This window comes from Polypterus senegalus, chromosome 5, assembly GCF_016835505.1.
Source record: "Polypterus senegalus isolate Bchr_013 chromosome 5, ASM1683550v1, whole genome shotgun sequence".
NCBI classification, from domain to species: Eukaryota; Metazoa; Chordata; class Cladistia; order Polypteriformes; family Polypteridae; genus Polypterus; species Polypterus senegalus.
In genome coordinates, this window is record NC_053158.1 from 50,772,163 (window position 1) to 50,792,722 (window position 20,560).

Here is a 20,560-nt window from a genome sequence, read left to right on the forward strand (position 1 = left end):
AGTGAAAGTTACAAAGCTTCCTGTGGAAACCCTGTTATTTTCATACAAATAACAAGGTAAATACAATTAATGGTACATGTAACAAAGCATGACACCATTACAACATTATATACATCAGTTGTGAAAAATATATTACACAAAACACAATTTTATAAAACAAAATGACAATGTAGAATTGCGTTTCTTCCCAGTAATATATCAAGTATATCTTTATAAAATAAACATAATTTAGATTGGAAGGTGAAGTTTAAAGATCAGATGTAAATTCTCTCTACACATAAAATGGATTATAACCATGAATTGATAATATAGAAGCATACTCTGCCACCTTTACATTTGCTGCATAGATCATAATTTTTATCGACTCTGAACATGTTGTATCCAGGAAAGCTGGCAGGATTGACGTGGATTAAATCAGCCAGCCAAGTCTTGGTATAGCAAAACACTGATGCAAGTGAGTAGTCAGTCTTTAAGCTTATAAATAATCAAAGTTCATCCATTTATTGCGCAGCAGTCACACAATTGAATGAAACATATCCAGTACAAGTGGTGTCATCCCCTGAAACAGAAGAGTGTTCCAACTCTATGACCCAACATGAATGCCAGGGCTCCGGATTTCCAAGCAGAACATTGCCCAGGGCATAACACTGCCTTCTTCTCCCAAGTTATCACCCACCTGGCCGTTCACATGATGTAAAAGAAAACCATGATTCATCAGACCAGGCCACCTTCTTCCATTGCTCCATGGTCCAATTCTGATACTCATGTGAGTGAACATGGGTCAGCATGGGCACTGTAAATAGTCTGTAGCTATGGTCCCATGCGTAGGAAGATGAGCTGCATTGGATGTTCTGACATCTTTCTTTCAGGGCCAGTATTAATTTTTTCAGCAATTTGTTCTGTGGAATTGGACCAGATGGGCTAGCCTTTGCTCCCCATTCACATCAGTGCTCTTACTGAGTTGTCACAATTTTGCCCTCGTCAAAGTCACTTAGGACCTTATGCTTTTTTCTTGCTTCCAACACATCACCTTCAAGAACTGACTGTTCTGTTAACCCCCTAAAATATCCCATTCTTGACAGGTACCATTGTAATGAGATAACTAATGTTATACTTCACCTGTTACTGGTTTTAATGTTGTGGCTGATCAGTGTATGATATGCATATGGGGAGACCCACATTTTCTACATATGATATGCATATGGGCCAGCCATATGAGAATATTAATATGGGTTGCTATATTATCCTCACATGGGCTGGCCCAAGTAAATACATTTTATATATTTTTTGTAACCCGCATGAGCACCAATTGAGAAAATAAGGGTTGCGCCATCTCAAGGTGGCCTATGTTTTGCTTATATGGGCCCCATCCAGACTAGCTGCCTGGGAAATGGAAGGGTTGATGGTTGATTTAAATTCTGCTGCTACCTTACTAGCTGGATTTGACCGTTTAATTTATTGATACAGTAAAAATGTGATTTTGAAACATGGTTTTGTACAAAATATTTGCTGCTTTTATCATCTATATTAAATGTCTCTAAAAAAGATGAAACCTGAGCCTTGCTTCTTAAATCACCCATTCACTTTAATGGGAAGGCAGCTGTAGCATTCGTTCATTTTACCTTTATTACTCAGTAACAAACCAACTAATTATTAGTTCCATTTGACATTGTGCTCTACAATATTTCCTGCTTTGTAAAAGTAACATAAACTTTTTGAAATTCATTCAGTCCAGTTTAGGGTTATCTGGCAACACTAGGCTAAAGCCATGAAACAGCCCTGGGAAGGCCACTAATCCATTGCATGGCTCATTAATGCATGCACCCTCTCATTGAGGGCAAATTTGAAATTGTTAATGAACCTCACTAGCATGTCTTTGGGGAGATGGGAAGCCATAGTATGCAGAGGAAATTCCATTAAGGCTTGTGTAAAGTGAGCACACTGAACACTAACAATGAACAGGCAGAGCATTTCACTCCAGGACACTCATACCATGAGTCTATCTGGGGAGAGGGGATTACTTTGAAAATATGTTCTGTACAAAACAGACATTTGAGTCTAGATGACACTCCTTCACATTTCAGAGAAAGACTCTGACTTCCATTCTTTGGCTCACTATAATCCATGATCAGGTCAGGCTAAGCAGACTTTAATGGATTTCTCTCTGTGCCTCTTTAGTTTGACGGGTGATCCATGTACTGTACAATCTCCATGGAGTCAATAAGAGGTTAGGGAAAGTGATATGTTGACAACTCAATGGCTGTCAGGGTCCATGTATAAATTAAATTCTCTGCCACAGCTTTAAATATGCCAGTTGAAATGGCTGTAGTGTTATGGTGTTTCCTCCAAGAACAAAACTGGAAACTAAGCATTCTTAGTTGAACCAAAAGGCAACATTTGTCATTTTTTTAAGAGCTGAACTCCAGGGCTTAATGCAGGCTGACACTGCTGCAGTTCCCATTTGTCACTTTCTAGAGCGTGACTGAGCTGCAGACTGAAAGACGCTGAGAAGTTCAAGCCTGGGCTCTGATACTACAGTAATTCATCTCTGAAAAGGGACATGGCCTCTAGGGGATTCTTCCACACTTACAAGTGCCGTTTCCTCTGCTGCTTTGGCTTCCAGACTTTTATGTTAAAACCTCTTTGGTCTAGGCATAGAAATACTTTAGTTGCAATAAGCACTCTAAGATTTTGAAAGAGGCTCTCTAATTTTGTATTTGCAGAGGTGAAGACAAGGATTCTGCTGGCTCTCCTTGAATACACAGGTTGGTCAAGTTTGTTTTTTTTTTTTTTTGTTTTTTTTTTAATGGTCATCAACCATTACCAGATAGTCCATTTCTTTTTCTTCTGCATGTTGGCTAATAGAAAGCAACAGATTTGTTATACCTTGCCACATTCCTGAAATGATTTTTGTATCTCCACTGCCTTCTTATTGGTCCGTCAGTACACTATGAAATGCTGAAGCATCACAGCAAAATATTCGTACACTGCCCACAACCAGTGCTTTCATGCAATTAACAAGTGCTACTAAAAAATAAAATACGTTAAAATCTATTTACTGGCTAGATGCTACAAAAGTCACTATTTTAGTAGCAATTTTTGCACATATTCTCTAACTGTAAGATTAAAGATATTTGGCAACATGGTGGATTTCATTCTTGCACAAAAAAAAAACAAACTTTTGAGATCACACACATGTCTGTGATGTGTGGATTGAATTTCAGAGGAGCAGATCTGTGAGAGACTGTCTTTACATGCTGTACTGTGGTTTGCTGCTCGAAGATAAATCAAAGGTTTAAGGAAGGGGGGAAAAAAATAAGGGAGGAAGAGTTGAAAGATGAGGGCTCTACCTGGGGGGTGTTGGGTGGAAACTGGGACTAATGGATTTCACAGATTTGCCATGCTCAGAGTCAGCAGCTGACCTATCGTGGTCTGAAAAATATGGTGTGTGGTTCTGCATAATTAAAATACCAGGCAGTAAGTATTAAGCAAAAACAGAGTGCTGTTTTTTCTTTATTGATGACTGTACAGATTTCTTTATCTTAGTAGTTCATTACTGACTGAATACAAAAGTCAGCAGCACATCTATAGAAATGCTATAGTAAAACAAAAATATAAGAGAATCTTTTAGCACCCTGCTATGAAAGAAAACATAATAGAGATGTGGCAAACAAAGGCTGTGTCAAATACAGGTGTGGGGAATGTTTCTCTTGAACAAGATGCCTTTTGCTGCCTCCTTTACCATGATGCCCTTGTGTCTTAATTAACAACTAGCAATAACCTGAGCCAGTCCTGAGTATCTGATCATTATTGATTCTCTAGTGAAAAATGATCACTGAGATGAGGAATAATTCTTCTGTTTATATTGCAAGACTCAGAGATTCAGCTCAGGAGGGACATGGTTTTCTGTCAGAGTCTCGTCGCCACTGTCTGCACTTTCTCAGAACATCTGCTTGCAGTCTTGAATCACACAAGCAGTGTAATCAAAGAGGAAGAAAGTGAGACCCAAGAGGCCAACAGGAGGTGGCTAGAACAGATAGCAAACGCAGGCCTTCTTCTCCACTTTCAGTCACTACTTTCACCCAGTATGGTAAGTCATGTTCATTTTCAATCAAAATTGACCTTGAACTTTAATATCTGCCAATTAATATTTGTTTTAAACACAATTTCTGATTCTAGAGAATTGCATTTAAATTTTTTGAGTAGGGTGGCAAAATCTGAGGCTAGATTTTGGTAAGGCCAATGGCTGTGTGGACTTTGCATTTCCTCCCCATGGGGTTTCTTTATTTGTATATAAAACCTGCTATGAAACCAAATTTATACCTAAAAAATCAGAACATATTCATAAAAATGGTAATTGGTCAAAAGTGGCAATCATTGTTTTTCCCAAATTATAAAAGATAATTGAGCTTTATAAGCTACTAGCAAAATACCCGCGCTTCGCAGCGGAGAAGTAGTGTGTTAAAGAAGCAATGAAAAGAAAAGGAAACATTTTGAAAATAACGTAACCTGATTGTCAATGTAATTGTTTTGTCACTGTTGTGAGTGATGAGTGTTGTTGTCATATATATATATATATATATATATATATATTTACACACACACACATAAACATATATATATATACATATCTATACATATACACATATATACATACATACATATCTACATATATACACACACAGCTATTTCGTTATCAGTGCAATACGCTGTTTGTTAAAACGTTGACTCCGCTCTTACGTGCAATAACAAATCAAATCATTCAGTTGTCTTTGCTCATATGTCATTTTAGAGCTGGACGCCTGGCATCTTTTTGGCCACAAGTTCGTTTCTGTTTGGTGTGAGGTTCTGTGTTGTGGAGATTCTCAGGATGGATTGCAGGTGCTCATCAGTGAGGCGACTCCTGTGTGCTGTTTTGTTAGTCTTTATCACTGAGAAGAGCTTCTCACACAGATATGTGCTACCAAACATGCACAAGGTTCGAGCCGCATGTAGACGGACTTTTTTTGTTCTTTAAAGTCACCAACGCGCCGTGCAAACTCAGTGCGCAATAACTCTAGTAAGTGGTAAGTGTTCGGCAAGGCAGCTGAAGCGCTGCATTATGGGATCTGTAGTTTATTGTGTTACCAGCGCTTCATATACCGGGCTTTAATAACAATAATACAGTATATAAAATGATCTCGCGGGCGGATATAATTACCGCCGGGCGGATGTGGCCCGACCCTTGAGTTTGACACATATGGACTAAATAGAACTTGAAAAGATATATTTTTCAAATGTGATCGCGCAATTCAGATAGAGTTGACGCAAGACTACAGCCTGCATGCCTCAATGAGTCATCCTCCCCTCGCTCTTACTTTTTTACCGTTCATCTAATGAATACACTGAGTATGGCTTTACCAAAACAATCATTGATGGCGAATAAAGTATCCATTATTCGAGTATGTAGAGCGGGATATATATATATACATATATATATACCCGCGTATCGCAGCGAGAAGTAGTGTGTTAAAAAGGTAGAAAAGAAAAGGGAACATTTTAAAAATAACGTAACATGACTGTCAATATACAGTATTTGTTTTGTGAGTGTTACTGAGTGTTGCTGTCATCAAGGATTTGATTATCATTATTTCTTTCAATCAGGTTCGTATTTGTAGGATGTGTTGTGTTCAAGTTACATTCCGTGTTTGTCAATCGTTGTAAAGATGACAGGTTTCATTCATCGATTCGTTTCTTACTGCATCAATAAACAGCTCGTCTTCTTCTTTATCTGAGACCTGACACACTGCATGCACGGGTTTTTACACTGTCTTCCTTTAGCGGGACATTGACTTTTTCCACTGTGTGCTTTGTTTCCACAGTAGCTGCATTTATGAATATGCTTATCAGGCGCTTCATATTTTTGCTGCCTTTTCAATTGTGTAATTGGTTTTGTTCAGCGCTCTTTGGAACTGTTGCTTTTTATCTGTGCACTCGTCAGTTCACGTGAGCCACTCGGTGTACTTGCATCGAAGGTTCCCAGCTGTGCTGGTGCCATCTCGTGCTATGTCCATAGCTTTATTTAATGTTACCTTAGTCCTGGCACTTAAAACTTTCTCTCGCAGTTTCGCTGAGTTTGTGTCAAACACCACCCTGACCATCTCATCTTCCTCTCCATAAGCACAGTCCTTCACCCGTGAATATTTACCCGTGGCAGTTTGCTATTGGATTGCCGCTGACGGACGGCCTTATATGGGCAGGCACTAAATTACAAACGCCAGCGGCAGCCTGTCTATGAACTTAATTTAAAGTTTAGGTTTACATCGTGCTTTGTTTCCGAAGTAGCAGAACTCATGAATATGGTTGTATATGTCACTCGCTCACTTCTTATTGTTTCGCTGCCTTCTCAATTATATAATGCATGTTTTCTTGAGCGCTTTTTTGAGGTCTTCCTGGTTTTCTATGTACTGCGTGATTACGTGTGAGGCGTGATGATGTCACACGAAACTCCGCCCCGGCGTTGAAGCTCATCTCCATTACAGTAAATGGAGAAAAACTGCTTCCAGTTATGACCATTACGCGTAGGATTTCGATATAAAACCTGCCCAACTTTTGTAAGGAAGCTGTAAGGAATGAACCTGCCAAATTTCAGCCTTCCACCCACACGGGAAGTTGGAGAATTAGTGATGAGTCAGTGAGTGAGTGAGTGAGTGAGTCAGTGAGTCAGTGAGTGAGTGAGTGAGTGAGGGCTTTGCCTTTTATTAGTATAGATTCACTATACAATTATTCAAAGTCAGATTGATACAATTATAAAAGCTCCCCTTCTAGTTCCACGATTGACAGCTATTGTTACTCTAGCCAATAGTGCCATCATGGTATGTCTGCTGTTTAGAGAAAATATGGGTGATCATGGAGATGGGAGTCATGAGGGCGAGAGTCAGTAATGAAGCTAAGGTAAAACTACTTTATTATCTGTTACTTGAAAAATGAAGCAGGAGGTCATCAAATATGGTAGGATAGAAAAAGTGGCCAAATGTGTTGCATATATTCAAGGAAAGGTTAAAAAAAGTCCAAAAGCCATTAACAAAGAAAACAAAATCCACTATTTAAAATGTAAATCTGAATGTGTGTTTGTCCAATTGCAAATTCACAACATATCGCTACCAAATTTTGCTCTGATTTCTCACATGCACAAGCTATGTTTGTTTCAAATATTTTGCCTCTGGGGAATTTTATTTAGTGACCAAACCTTCACTTTATCAGGGAAGTGTCCATAGAAGGCATTTCTGGGACCTACCACAGGTATGCAAAGGTGCTGCCCATGGTGAGTTTAGTCAGTGAATTTTGGGTTCAGGGCTGCAAACCATCCTCCTGGGAATTTAATTTGTGGCCACACTTGCACTTTCTTCTATAATGAGTGCTAGTCTCCCTGTTAGCAGCCCATTTAATAAACCACAATTTAAAGGAAACCTTTGCCAAAGGCATTAACACAGTTTGTGAGCATAGTCTCTGGTATAGGCTTCCCTTTTATTTTTCCAGCAATGCTATTATGTGGCTGCTACATGGTAATTGATGCCTAGCAGTGTAAGAAGACAGACAAAGTTGTATAAAGGCAGCTAGCGAAAGGAGGCACAGCGGGGTGGGTAGAAAGACAACACCTGAGAGCTGTCATTGATGCTGACTATTGCATTCTCCTCATCCCCTGATATATTTCTGTCATGATTTCCCACTCACAGAAGTTATTGGACAGCCCAACATCAAACAGTCTTCATACTATTTGAATAAGGGCATGATCATTGACGGTTACCATTAAGTCCTCTAGCAATTTAGATTAGCAAATTTATTCTCTTTATTTTGCAATTTGTTTAACCCATTTTAACTTCTTTCTTAATCAGCTTTGCCTGTCGTATGTAAATTACTAGGCAACATATTTTATATCTGATAGGCAGCTATTGTCCACACCAATTTTCTGCCTAAACCTTCAAAAGTTTTATCTACAACTTACAGTTTCCGGCATTACTTACTGAATATTCTTTGGCTTTTGACTCTGATTTTAATTTTTATTCTCAGAGTTTATTCCTTTTGGAAAATTTGAAAAATTATGAAGATAAAAATTAAGGAATTTTCTTTGATTAACTATCATTGATGACCTTTCCATTCATTATGTTAAATACCTAGACTTTTGAGACAGGGTAGTGTTTCTTTAAGTTAATTAGTAATTCCACTTCTTTAGGCCCCTTCTGTTATGTTGGTGGCTTAGAGAGCCTAGATTGAAACTTGTACAATTTACAAACTTGAAAGAGTTCTTAAAGTATTTTGAAAATCTGATTGCAGACCAACAAATTACTCAATAAAAAACTAATGTAACTATACAGACTGTAATATTTGTAGGAAGATTACATCCAAGTCAGTTTTTGAGAAGTTTATAAATGTCTTTTGCAGCTTCTGATCAAAGTCCATAGAAATCATCCTTTTATAGTCTGCAGTATATCATAATGCTATGCGTAGCAATTAGCAATGACAATGTTTTGTATGAAATGATTAATAGAACACACAGAATGAAAGAAAGAAATGTAAGAAATACTTCATAACCAATAAATTATAGTGTATTGAGAAGGCAAGGATACCTTTCATTCAGTGCTGCAGAATATTGATGTGAAGGTCAATATTTGAATTCACTCGAGAAGAGCTGAATCGATATGTTTTTAAACGTTGAGAGAAAATGAGCCCCTTGATGTGGAGAGTGGGTGTTACACAAATGAACAAATAAATAAACAGATATTTATGTAGGTCAAATGAAGCACAGACTAATTATATGAATGTGCATTGAGAAATGTATCAAGGGCAAATAAGAATGCATGCTGAAGATTGTGTCTACCATAATCACATCCTTATGCCTTTCTTGCTGTGAAGGCTTAACATTGGTTGATATTTGTCGTGCTTTTTTTCCTACGCAGTTTAAAAGTAATGTAGTTATCCTACGATGCAATATTTAGCCCCTTGGAGGCTTAATAAATTTTGCCTCCGAAGTCTCATCTGTGGCGATTATCTTTATTCCACAAGACACTGCCTTTCAGGTTGATGGATTTGAATGCAGCAAAGCTGTTGCTTTCTTTCTCCCTAATTGTGGAACTTATTTTCCTTGCAGTACGATCATATTCTGTGATTATGTATCCAACTTTGTCTTCTCTTTAGATGCTTAATAATGTGAGGCTAATTAGGACTGTGTTATGTGCATTGTAATTTAGGCAGATGAGCAGGCAATGCTGGAAGATACTTTGGTGGCTTTAATTGACCTGGAAAAAGTGACTTTTTACTTCAAGCAGTCTGAAGGGGAACCACTAGTTGCGAGTAAGTACAATCAACTAGAAACATTATATTTGCATTATTAATCAACAAGTGTTAACAAGTTTTTGAGTGTGGCACCCTGAATCCTGAAAAGTATGTGAGTGCTCATACCTCAGAAATCAAAACCGGAGTAGCCAAGCCTGTATGTGTAAGTACTGATTAAAAGGGCTGTCAGGGGTTAACTGTGGCTTTTTGCAGACATGAAAGTGGACAATTATACCTAGCATTTTCAGTGAGACACACACCCACAATCACAGCACACTACTCCATTTAAATATTGCATAGGGCTTTCTATCTTAACTTCCACCAAGTTATAATAAATTGATTATCATCAATCTGACATTCCAGTATACAACAGGTTCAGCCTTCTGATGTCAAAACATTCTTTCCGTGTCTACTCCAAGGTGAACTTGTCACCTACAGTACATACAGTCCCATTATATTCAGTTTTATCAATCTGTTCATGTTCTTCTGCATATTCCAATGCTGAGTTACAGGGAGCTTTAGCCTGTTATGGAAGCATAAGACACAAACACCTGGAATGGGCACCAGACTGTATGGATTCAGCATGAACATTCCAAGAAATTATATTTATGAGCTTTTAGAGAAGCATAATATCCATCTGTCTATCTATTGTTTAAAATCTGTTAAACATTTCATAAGAAAACAGACTGTGAGGAGCTAGAGCATATCCCAGCACAAAAGGCAAAAAAACCAAACCTGGATGTGACACCTGTTGTCCTAGAGCTGTTGATAAATTGTCAGGCCACAAGGGCAAATTAGTAAAAAGGTATCAGAAGATTAATCTTACTCTAGATACTAGTCAAAGTCCAGAAAGTTGCAACCAACACAACACATAACCAAGGAATTGAAGTCTAAGAATCAAAGCTGATAAGTTCAAAATAATGAAGCCACAACTTTGGATAATGGCTGACTTGCAACCCTAACTTAGTAAAGTCGTGCAAGTGACTTCATGTGATGTGACTTTGGGGGTGTTCTTCATTACAGGGTGTTGCATCATAGCAACGGAAACAAAACAGCAGTGTCCACTGAAATAACAAAAACAGTAAAATCTGTTATTTGATCTACCTAATCCAGGTTTACAATCACCAAAAAATATCTTACAGTATCAGCTTCAAGGCAGGAACCAATCCTAGGTGCTAATGGATGAATTAATGTAAAATGGATATGAATACGAGTGACATTGCCATGTGTAATGTTCTTAACATATACAGAAAAGTGAACAAAGAAGTCAACATTGAAATTCTAGTAAATAGCACCAGATATAAATTAATATTATTAGCATTAGAAAAATAGTAGATAGGTAAAATAATAGAACTGGTTTAAAACAGTTTTGGGTCAGCACAAAAAAAGCTACAAACTACAGTAAAATACACAAGTTAGAAGTTAATGAACAAATAAGACACAGTTAACTAAATAACATAGCACTCTTAAACCTGCTGAATATAATAGGACAATGGTGGCAGTATTGGGCACTAGGCAGCAACCATTCCTGCACAGTGCAGTCCATCATGAGGCCCACTTATGACGAATGTGTGAACTCCACAGTGACATCGATCAGCCACAGGATTCAAATCTAGAACACTGGATCTGTGGGACACTGTGTAACCATTGTGCCACCATGCATCCCCTACTTCTAGATATGGAGTAACCTCATAATATTGACATAAATATTAAGAATTATAGCATAAGTTAAATGCCTTCATGGACTAAATGGATCTTATGTTTTCTTTTAAAGATACGGACAGAGTTAGGTGATACAATAACTTTAACAAAGACTGCCTGAAGTCTGACTGGAACAGAAATTCATACTCCATCACCCATCAGGCAAAAATGAGTAGGCAGCACAAGGTTGTCAGCACCATTGTTTTGAATTTGTCGAACTTGTATGTAATAACGCAGGGGATTTCTGTTGCAAATCAGTGCAAGGCTAGATAAAAATTCATAGGTCAATACTATTTTGCAGTCAACCTCAATCAAGACTGAACAGGCATTATTTGATAGGTGCATGTCTGAGTAACAATCTTCAAGAGATTTTTTTGCGTTAGCGGCACTAACCTAAAACTGATCTTGCCAAGACTAATAAACTGCTGCCTGCCACTAACATGGAACTTGAACTGCCGAAGAGCTGTGACACAGATATCCAAGATGCTCTCCATAAAATATAATCAGATTTGTAAATTTGATTCTTTTAGGTCTAATAGAATTTAAATTTTGATTTGCCCAGAATCTGGTGTTATGCATAAGCCTTCAGTATAAATGGTTTTATTATGTCATTGGAAGTAAAATTAAGCGGAATGTTACATTACCATTAATGCTGAAATCATTTGGGTTTGCCTTATAACTCATAATGTGATTGCCGTGAATGCAACAGTTTTCTATTTCATTAAGTTGAAATTGACATGCTTATACATCTGTACCACATTTTAATTAACATTTTTCTATATACAGATATGCCAATCACCTATCAGGTTGAAGGAAGTCGACAAGCACTTAAAGTTCATTTTATCCTGGAAAATTTTCACTTTGAACAACTTCCACAAAGACTAAAAAATGGAGGGGGCTTCAGAATTTACCCAGTTCTTTTTACACAAGGTACGGCATTTTTCCTGTTTTATTCGAGCCTATCATAACTATTAATTCACAATTTCTGGGCCATCTAAAAGTCCTGCAACTTTTCAATAAGTTATGCTGTATGTCTTCAAATATGGAAGAAAACCCATTTATCGTGATCATTTTATGTTATACCTTAATGGGTCTTGTCTTGAACCCTTAAAGATTGCATAGCTTTACAAGTACAGTACATTAGTGGCATCGCTAGATCACTCCCAGACTGGTCATTCTTCTCAGAGGCACAAAGACTTATAAGGATTAGGAAAGTTATTGGAGAACAATAATGTGGCAGGAATTCATTCCTTCACTGTTTTTAAACAAATTTTGATGTGATTTGGACTGCAACTTGTGTGCAGGTTTTAAAATAAAAATTATTATTAAAATCACTCTGGAACAAAGAAAACACAATTCAATGAAAAGTATTAAGTACAGCATTCCAGAAAATGAAAATACTGTATATTAAAACATAATATATATATATATATATATATATATATATATATATATATATATATATATATATATATATATATATATATATATATATATATACAGAGAAACCATTTAAACCCAAACCTATTATAAACTTGTTTTTAATTTATATTAAAATATTAAAATAAAATAAAATAGAGGCATAGGACCAGCATCATTCAAAAATTAAAGAACTGTGATAAATGGAAGACATTACAGTGGAACCTCGAGATACGAGTTTAATTTGTTCCAGCTTGTATAGCGAATTTCTCGTATCTAGAACAAACTTCCCCATTGAAAATAATGGAAATCCAGTTAATCTGTTCTGCACCCCCAAAAATAAATCAATAAAAATCAATTTTCCTAACAAATAACACTGTTAAATATTGTATACAAGTGGAACCTCGGTTTGCAAGTAACTTGGTTTACGAGTGTTTTGCAAGACAAGCTAAATTTTTTAATTAATTTTGACTTGATAAAATGACCGATGTCTTGCAATACAAGTAGTATGGATACACTTTGTCTGCTGAGCGTCATGTGAGCATAACTGAGCTGATGGTTCTTCTCTCTCTTGCACATCTCTCTCTCCTTATCTCTCTCGCTCACACACGCGTCTCTCTCTCTCTCTCTCTCCTTATCTCTCTCACTCACTCGTTATCTCTCTCGCTCGCGCACCAGTCTCTCTCTTTCTCCTTATCTCTCTCGCTTGCGCACGAGTCTCTCTCTCTCTCTCCTTATCTCTCTTGCTCGCTCGCTCGCGCGCGCCTCTCTCTCTCCTTATCTTGCTCGTGCGCGCGCGCCTCTCTCTCTCCTCTTGAGGGCAATCTTCTCCTATTATTCGTCTGCATGTCCGCAATATTTTTGGATATGCTTATATAGCGAACTGCTACAGCGAAACAATGAAATCACAAGCGCACAAACTCGTAGATCCTCACGCTATGGGAGAACAAGGAGCACTGAGTGAGCTGACGGGCTGGCATCGTCAGCTTGGGTGAATCCCCGAGTCGAGGCGGATCGGGAAACACGTCACACATAACCACAGCCTGGCTTGTGGCTGTTCGAGACCAATGCTCGTATTTAGATCCGAATTTTTCGCTCATACTTTCCTCTTATCTTGAATTTCTTGTATACAGAGGTGATCGTATCTAGAGGGTCCACTGTAATGGAAATCCAGTTAATCCGTTCCGCACCCCCAAAAATATCAACATAAAAATCAATTTTCCTAACAAATAACACTGATAAATAATATATACAAGTGGAACCTCAGTTTGCAAGTAACTTGGTTTACGAGTGTTTTGCAAGACGAGCTAAATTTTTTAATTAATTTTGACTTGATAAAACGAGCGATGTCTTGCAATACAAGTAGTATGGATACACTTTGTCTGCTGAGCGTCATGTAATCATGACTGAGCTGATGGTTCTTCTCTCTCGTGCGCATCTCTCTCTCCTTATCTCTATGTTTTCTATGTTCAAGATCTGGTCCAGGTCAGGTCAGGCCTAGTCCCACCCTCTGGAAATGTCCCTAAGGAGCAGAGGTTGGATGGTGTTAAAGGCACTAGAGAAGTCCAGAAACATAATTCTTACAGCACCACTGCCTCTGTCCAAGTGGGAGAGGGATCGGTGTAGCATGTAGATGATGGCATCCTCCGCTTCCACCTTCTCCTGGTATGTGAATTGCAGAGGGTCGAGGGTGTGGCGGACCTGTGGCCTCAGGTGGTGAAACAGCAGCCTCTCCATGATCTTCATCACATGTGACACTGTGTCCAATCAATTCAACAATTCAGGCTGCATATTTAGAAGGAAGTATTTGCTGCTCTCTGAAAACAGCCTTGCTTTAGCACTCTTAAAATTGACAGATCTTAATGTATTATTTTAACTGTTATTTAAGAATGCTTCCGCTTGTATCACTTCTTTTACATCATATTTGAAGATGATTTTATGAATTAATAAAAGCTTGCCTCAGGCTGCCACTGCTATTGGTGCCATAAATTATTCATACAAGTTTTTTTCCTAAAATGGTAACCTTTCAAATATTTAGTGTTGTATTATCTTAATTAGAGTAGCTGTTCAAAATACTAATAGTAAGCAGACAGCATTATTTTTTTTAAGAAAATGTAATCGCGGAGATGGTACTGAAATATTTACAATGCTGCCATACAATATTGTTTATTGCGTTGATAGAAGTAATCCATTCACCTGCCCCAATGTGAGCGTGCTATGAATACTCAGTGTGCCTGCATGCTAGGACTGAATGTCAATCGACTTCAGTCTGACATAGAAATGTCTAATTTATAGAGTTTACATAATGCCTATCAACTAGATGTCTTCTGAATTACAGCATGCGTCAATATTTTATAACATTTAAAGTATTGTGTGAAAGTATTGTATAAAGGGACAAAGTAAATAAATGATTTAAGAGATTTAAACCTTGTTGGAAAAGAGGAAGGTCATGATTGGGTGGTTGGGGTGCCAGAGTGGCAACCCTGTTTAATATGAGTTAGTTCCTTTTTAGAAATAAACAATTCTGAGGAAAAGCAAAAAATGGAAGGAACATCTGTCCAGAAGATAGTTGGGTGACTTGGTTTCTCTTACACCCTTTCTCAATATGAGCAGGGTCAGGAATGAACAGAAGACTTCCTGTTGCTCTTCTTACTGTATGCAGGGAGATGACTGGAAGGTGCCGGGCTTCCATAGACAGAGTGGAAATGATGCCTAAGGAAAAAGAGGTAGCAGCAGTTAATGACTGTGTTTTACCCTCATTTTTCCTCAACTTCCTTACCTGACCAAAGGCTCATGTGTGTGACACAGTGAATTCTTTGTTCAGGATCTGACCAGCTTGTAATGTTACAGCTTGTGGTTGTTTGTAAGGTTATGGCTGCGTGTGGTCTTCGGGACAAAAACAACTCGAAGACTCCTTAGCAGTTTTACTTTACTGGTGAACTTGTAGTGGCATCAGCTAACTCTTAAGAATTACCCAGGGCACAGATCGTGGACCCTCCTCTGCAGCTAGGAGAGGTTGTATCTTGTCCGAAACAGACATGTAGTTGAGTGTAGCTGTGGCACAAATTGAGTGGGGCAGGCTGGAACGTATCTCAGGCAAACGTATGGTAGATCATTGTGTGAACGTACAACATGCATGTACCACAAAGATGAGTTTGTCTTCTTGGGTTGAATAAGTAGTTAGGTGCATGCAAGCGCCAGAAAAATGTAAAAGTGCGTGCATGCGCTATCTCACCAAGTGCAAGTCATATTTGTATAAGCTTCTTCTGCAGAATGTACACCATCTCCAATAGCTGTGGTTGAGCACAAGATTGCTAGACTGCTCCATATATGCACACACGCACACACCTTTTCATAGTAAGAAGTGAGGTGTATGCAAGCACTGAAAAAAATTAAAAATGCATGCATATGCCATCAAGTGTCTGTGGTTGAGTACTGTGAAATTCTTACTTGCGTGTGTTAATCAACATGCAACCCATTGTTTTGTCCTATTAAGTGGCCTGTGTCCCTTTTTTATTTTGTTGTCACATTGATTTAAAGTGCATTACTAAAGTGACTGTGGTCTTACTATACAGGTGACATGTATTAACAAAGGTAAAACATATTGATGTGCATTTTAATACTGCCTTTATACTGGAGAATTTGAAAATATAACAATCACTGGAAGAAACTCGGCCATCTTCCATCTTGATCCTGGGACAATCCAGCACCCCTAATCATAAAGCCTATTCATCCAAATTGTAAAATGGGAAAAAATGGTTCTGAAACTTTAGAATTTCAGGTATATACCTGTAGCCTGTTTATTATGAAGAAAAATGAAAAACAGCACTATTAATAGAAAGTTTGGGAATGCATGCACTATACAGTGGAACTATGCCCTGTTTATCTACTAGGAGCCTGAGGGACAATAGTATAGAACAGAACAAACTGTAACTTGGGATGGATCTGGTAATGTTTCTCCAGATGCCTGATGGTAGGTGAATCTCAAAAAAGTTGCAAGTAAGGCCACAGAAGATAGGTACAATGTTAGCGTTCCTACTGATCAGTAGAGAGCAGTACATGGTAGTAATCTGAGTGTTAGAGATAAAGTTGCAGAAAACTGGTCTGTGGCCAGTCTGGAGGTCGCACACAGTCTCTGAGTAGAACAAGTGAGATCATGTTTCCTTTTTCATTCGGCACTGCATAGGAACTTAACCATTCAAAGACTATGAAAGGCACAGTCCTTACATTAATCTCATGATTGCTGGAGAGGTTCAGCAGGTTGATGGCCCCATGACTTTTTAGACCTGCCCATGTTTCCAAAAGTAAAGGATGAAAATGGCCCTGGCAGACAGAAGGTGAGCTGAGCAAGGACTGACTGGTGGGAAGAAGGAAAGCCAGCTCAAAGCATATGAGAGGGAGACTGAGATGGATTTGAAGATGACTGTGTTTACTGTTATAAGGTGGGCAAATGGATTAGCCACACTGCTTGCCTCACAAAGTTAAAGACTCTTACAGGGAGGCCCAGAGGGGGAGCAAGATTTTGTTTGTTATTTATTTTTAAATAGTTTGTATACCTTTTCTATGTATCTCTTCCTTATTTAAATAATTTTAAATAGCCACACTATGTTGGTGTAATATGCTATCATTCTGTTTTGAAAGGATCACAATGAGATTATCCACAGTAGTTACTCTGGTAATTGAATTGATTTCTCTTCAGGATAATATTTAAGCATTAAAATGTGTTGGCATGGGAGCACAGTAGTAGCACTGCTGCCTTGCAGTAAGGAGATCAAGGATTGTATCCCAGGTCATCCCTGCATGAACTTTGCATGTTGTCTTCGTGTCTGTTTGAACTTCTTCTGGGTGGCCCGGTTTTCCCCCACTGTCCAAAGACATGCAGGTTAGGTGAATTGGCAATGCTAAATTGGCGCTGAAGAGTTTGCGTGTGTCTGTATTCGCCCTGTGATGGACTGGTGCCCTTTCCAGTGTTTGTTCCTTTCTTACACCCTATGCTGTGACCCTGGTCTGGATTAAGTGGGTTAGAAAATGACATGACATTTAGAGTGTGGCAAGTCACTTACATGACTAGATCAGATGCTGGGTAATTTGTTTTTCAAAGTACTGCAATATCACAAAATCTTATCAAAGTGGGCTTGTTTTGAGTATTATAATGCACCAGATATGATAAGCCCTTTCTTCTGATATACAGTATTTCTCTAAAGAATTATAAGTAATATATGTAACCCTACATGGTTATTCACTACTTGATTCCACCAAATTTTAATGTAATTTCCTTTTTAAAGTGCCTTTCCATATAGCTTTATGTCAGAAACTATATGGAGAAATGTCTGATGAATGAGTTTATTTAACCTTTTTAATATATACATACTGTATTCATGTGTCCCCTTTTTTAAAGCTTTGGAGAGTATGGAGGGATACTATTACAGAGATAATGTGTCAGTGGAAGAATTTCAAGCCCAGATAAATTCAGCTTCTCTGCAGAAGGTCAAGCAGTATTATCAGAAGCTCAGGTAGGTGCTTAAAGGAGTTCTTCTTTTGTTTTCAGGGTGTTGCACTTCAAATATACAGTACATAGTGTGATTATGTGAGAATTATATGTAAGTAGTGACAATTTAATGAAAATAAATAACCTTATTTTGACATAACAAGAAGCCTTTTTCTTTACCTCTAAGATATACAATTTAAGCAGAAATGTATATTCCCTTATTGTATTAAACAATCATTTTGAAAATATTGGATAACATTTCTTGCATCTCATTGTAATATGTTTACATAAGCGAAGAATTTGCAGCTTCCCCACCCATGAACACTTGTGTTTTGCTGACTTTGTACATTTGCTGCAGGCGAAATGGTATGCAAATCAACCCATTTCTTACAACCAAGAGGGATTAATTAAACCAGCAAATCATTTTTGTAGCATTCTAACCTTGAACTATGTGTTTAGGATTTAGTAAATACTGGCTTATCCTGTGATAGGGTGTAACTATGAAAATTGGATTTGAAAGGGTGATGGATGAACAGAAAGATTTAATTTTAGCTGTTGCTGGAACTAATTTGATAGCTGGGCATTGAAATAACCCATAAAGCATTCCAGATCAAGCAGAGGGGGATTACTGAAATGGAAGGCTTTATGTCCAGGAGCAAGCGGTCATTCAAGTTATCTTATACTATTAACTGTGTCCACTTTTTTCATGTATTTTTGTCTAATATAAGAATTAATGTGTATTTATTGTATAAATATCAATATTACATCAAAGTTAAGAAGAAAAGTATAAAAGAATAAAAAAAAATTCTCAGAATTTTCATCCCATGAGTCATATGTAAAATCTTTTATATAATGTAAAGTACATTGACTTAAGCAGGAATTACCTTGAAATTAACAGGAGTTTTTGTCTTATTACTGATACACACTTGAGTCACTGCACAACTTTATGCCATTTTGCAACAATTACAATGTGATTTATATAGCTCAGTTGTTTGTATGTTTTGCATGCTGTACTGAATATTTTAGTGTTATGTCCTATTCACCCCACATTTATTAACTAAATAAGTGTTTTCAAAAATGAAAGGATAAAGACCCTTTTTAAAAAATCGCTAGTGTCTCCATGAAATAAAACTTCCTATCATTTTTATAAAAATAAATTTTTGTGAAAAAGTTTTATTTACAATTTGGTATATTATTGCAAATTTTATCAGTAAATCTTACCCAATTATCTGCTAAAAAATTTAAATAACTTATGGGTGGCAACCTACCCTGATAGCACAAGGCTGAAATTGCCCTGGGCAGGGTGACGATGCCCTGCAGGGCCCACTTGTGCATATACCCACAGAGGGTCAATTTGGAATCAATCAGCTTTACCAGCACATCTTTGAAGATGTGTGAGAAAAATAAGATTATCTGAAGAAAACCCCCCACAGAATCGTAGAGAACTTGCAAACTCTACATGGTGTGGAATTTGAACAGAGAGATCTAGACCCATGAGATGGTAACACTACTCACTTTGCTACCATGCTGCCCACACAAATACTGCATATTAGGGCTTAGGGAGGTAAATGATCACAGAGTTTGGTATGTATTATCCATCCATCCATCCATCCATTATCCAACCCGCTAAATCCTAACTACAGGATCACGGGGGTCTGCTGGAGCCAATCCCAGCCAACACAGGGCGCAAGGCAGGAAACAAACCCCGGGCATGGCACCAGCCCACCGCAGGGCGCGCACACACACACACACACACACACCAAGCACACAATAGGGACAATTTAGAATCGCCAGTACACCTAACCTGCATGTCTTTGGACTGTGGGAGGAAACCAGAGCTCCCAGAGGAAACCCACACAGACACGGGGAAAACATACAAACTCCATGCAGGTAGGACCCGGGAAAAGAACCCGGGGCTCCTAACTGCGAGACAGCAACGCTACCAATGGCATTGGTTATACTGTTTCTGCTGTTATAGCGTAGTCTTTCACAACACTGTGGGAGAATTTAATGTTGCTTTTTTAATCGAATTTGCTAAAACTCAACATTTTATGATTCTGAAGTATAATTCATCTCATATCTGACTAGGCCGTTCCATACTTCCATTATTTTAAACCATTATATTTGGGGACAAGTTTACATTTTCAATAAGTCAATCACATGCTCACTTTGAATGTTAAATTCTTAGTTTATTAATCAAACACCTGAAATGCATTGTGGATCTTCTGCCCTTGTCACTAAGCATTCAGTATCTTTTGAAAGGTGCTGGCTGTGTATTCCTCACCTGCTATGCTGTAGACTGTTCTGGGAGGTTTGTTTGGTCACATATTACCTGACTAGTTTATTCTTTGAAATGCATCACATTTCTTATTGCTGCAATGCCGGTAGTAGTATTTATTTGATCTTTTTGACAGTTTACATCAACAAAGGAGTATGTAGTGCACAACTTTAAGCAGATATAGAAGGTGTCTCCCAGTGATTAAGGAAACATGTTCTGTGCTTAGGGCTGATTTACAGTCAGTGTTCGGGAATCGAAGTGAATGTTCTTGTTTCCATCACTTTTTAAGATTGTCTAGAAATGTATTACAATAACACTTTGTGGTTGATGGTGGAAGATTATTAAAGTGAGCTGGGTTGCCT

The 20,560-nt window shown here is 37.9% G+C and overlaps 1 protein-coding gene across 2 annotated transcripts in view; it reads left to right on the top strand.

The window, feature by feature from the left end:
• Window positions 1-20,560, top strand: part of prex2 (phosphatidylinositol-3,4,5-trisphosphate-dependent Rac exchange factor 2) — a 512,388-nt gene that overhangs the window by 408,725 nt on the left and 83,103 nt on the right. For both annotated transcript variants that reach the window (XM_039754613.1, XM_039754614.1), the window contains exons 31-35: window positions 2,724-2,765; window positions 3,873-4,090; window positions 9,228-9,330; window positions 11,800-11,943; window positions 17,831-17,945. In XM_039754613.1, the coding sequence (XP_039610547.1) occupies window positions 2,724-2,765; window positions 3,873-4,090; window positions 9,228-9,330; window positions 11,800-11,943; window positions 17,831-17,945 (622 nt within the window). The remainder of the gene's footprint in view (window positions 1-2,723; window positions 2,766-3,872; window positions 4,091-9,227; window positions 9,331-11,799; window positions 11,944-17,830; window positions 17,946-20,560) is intronic.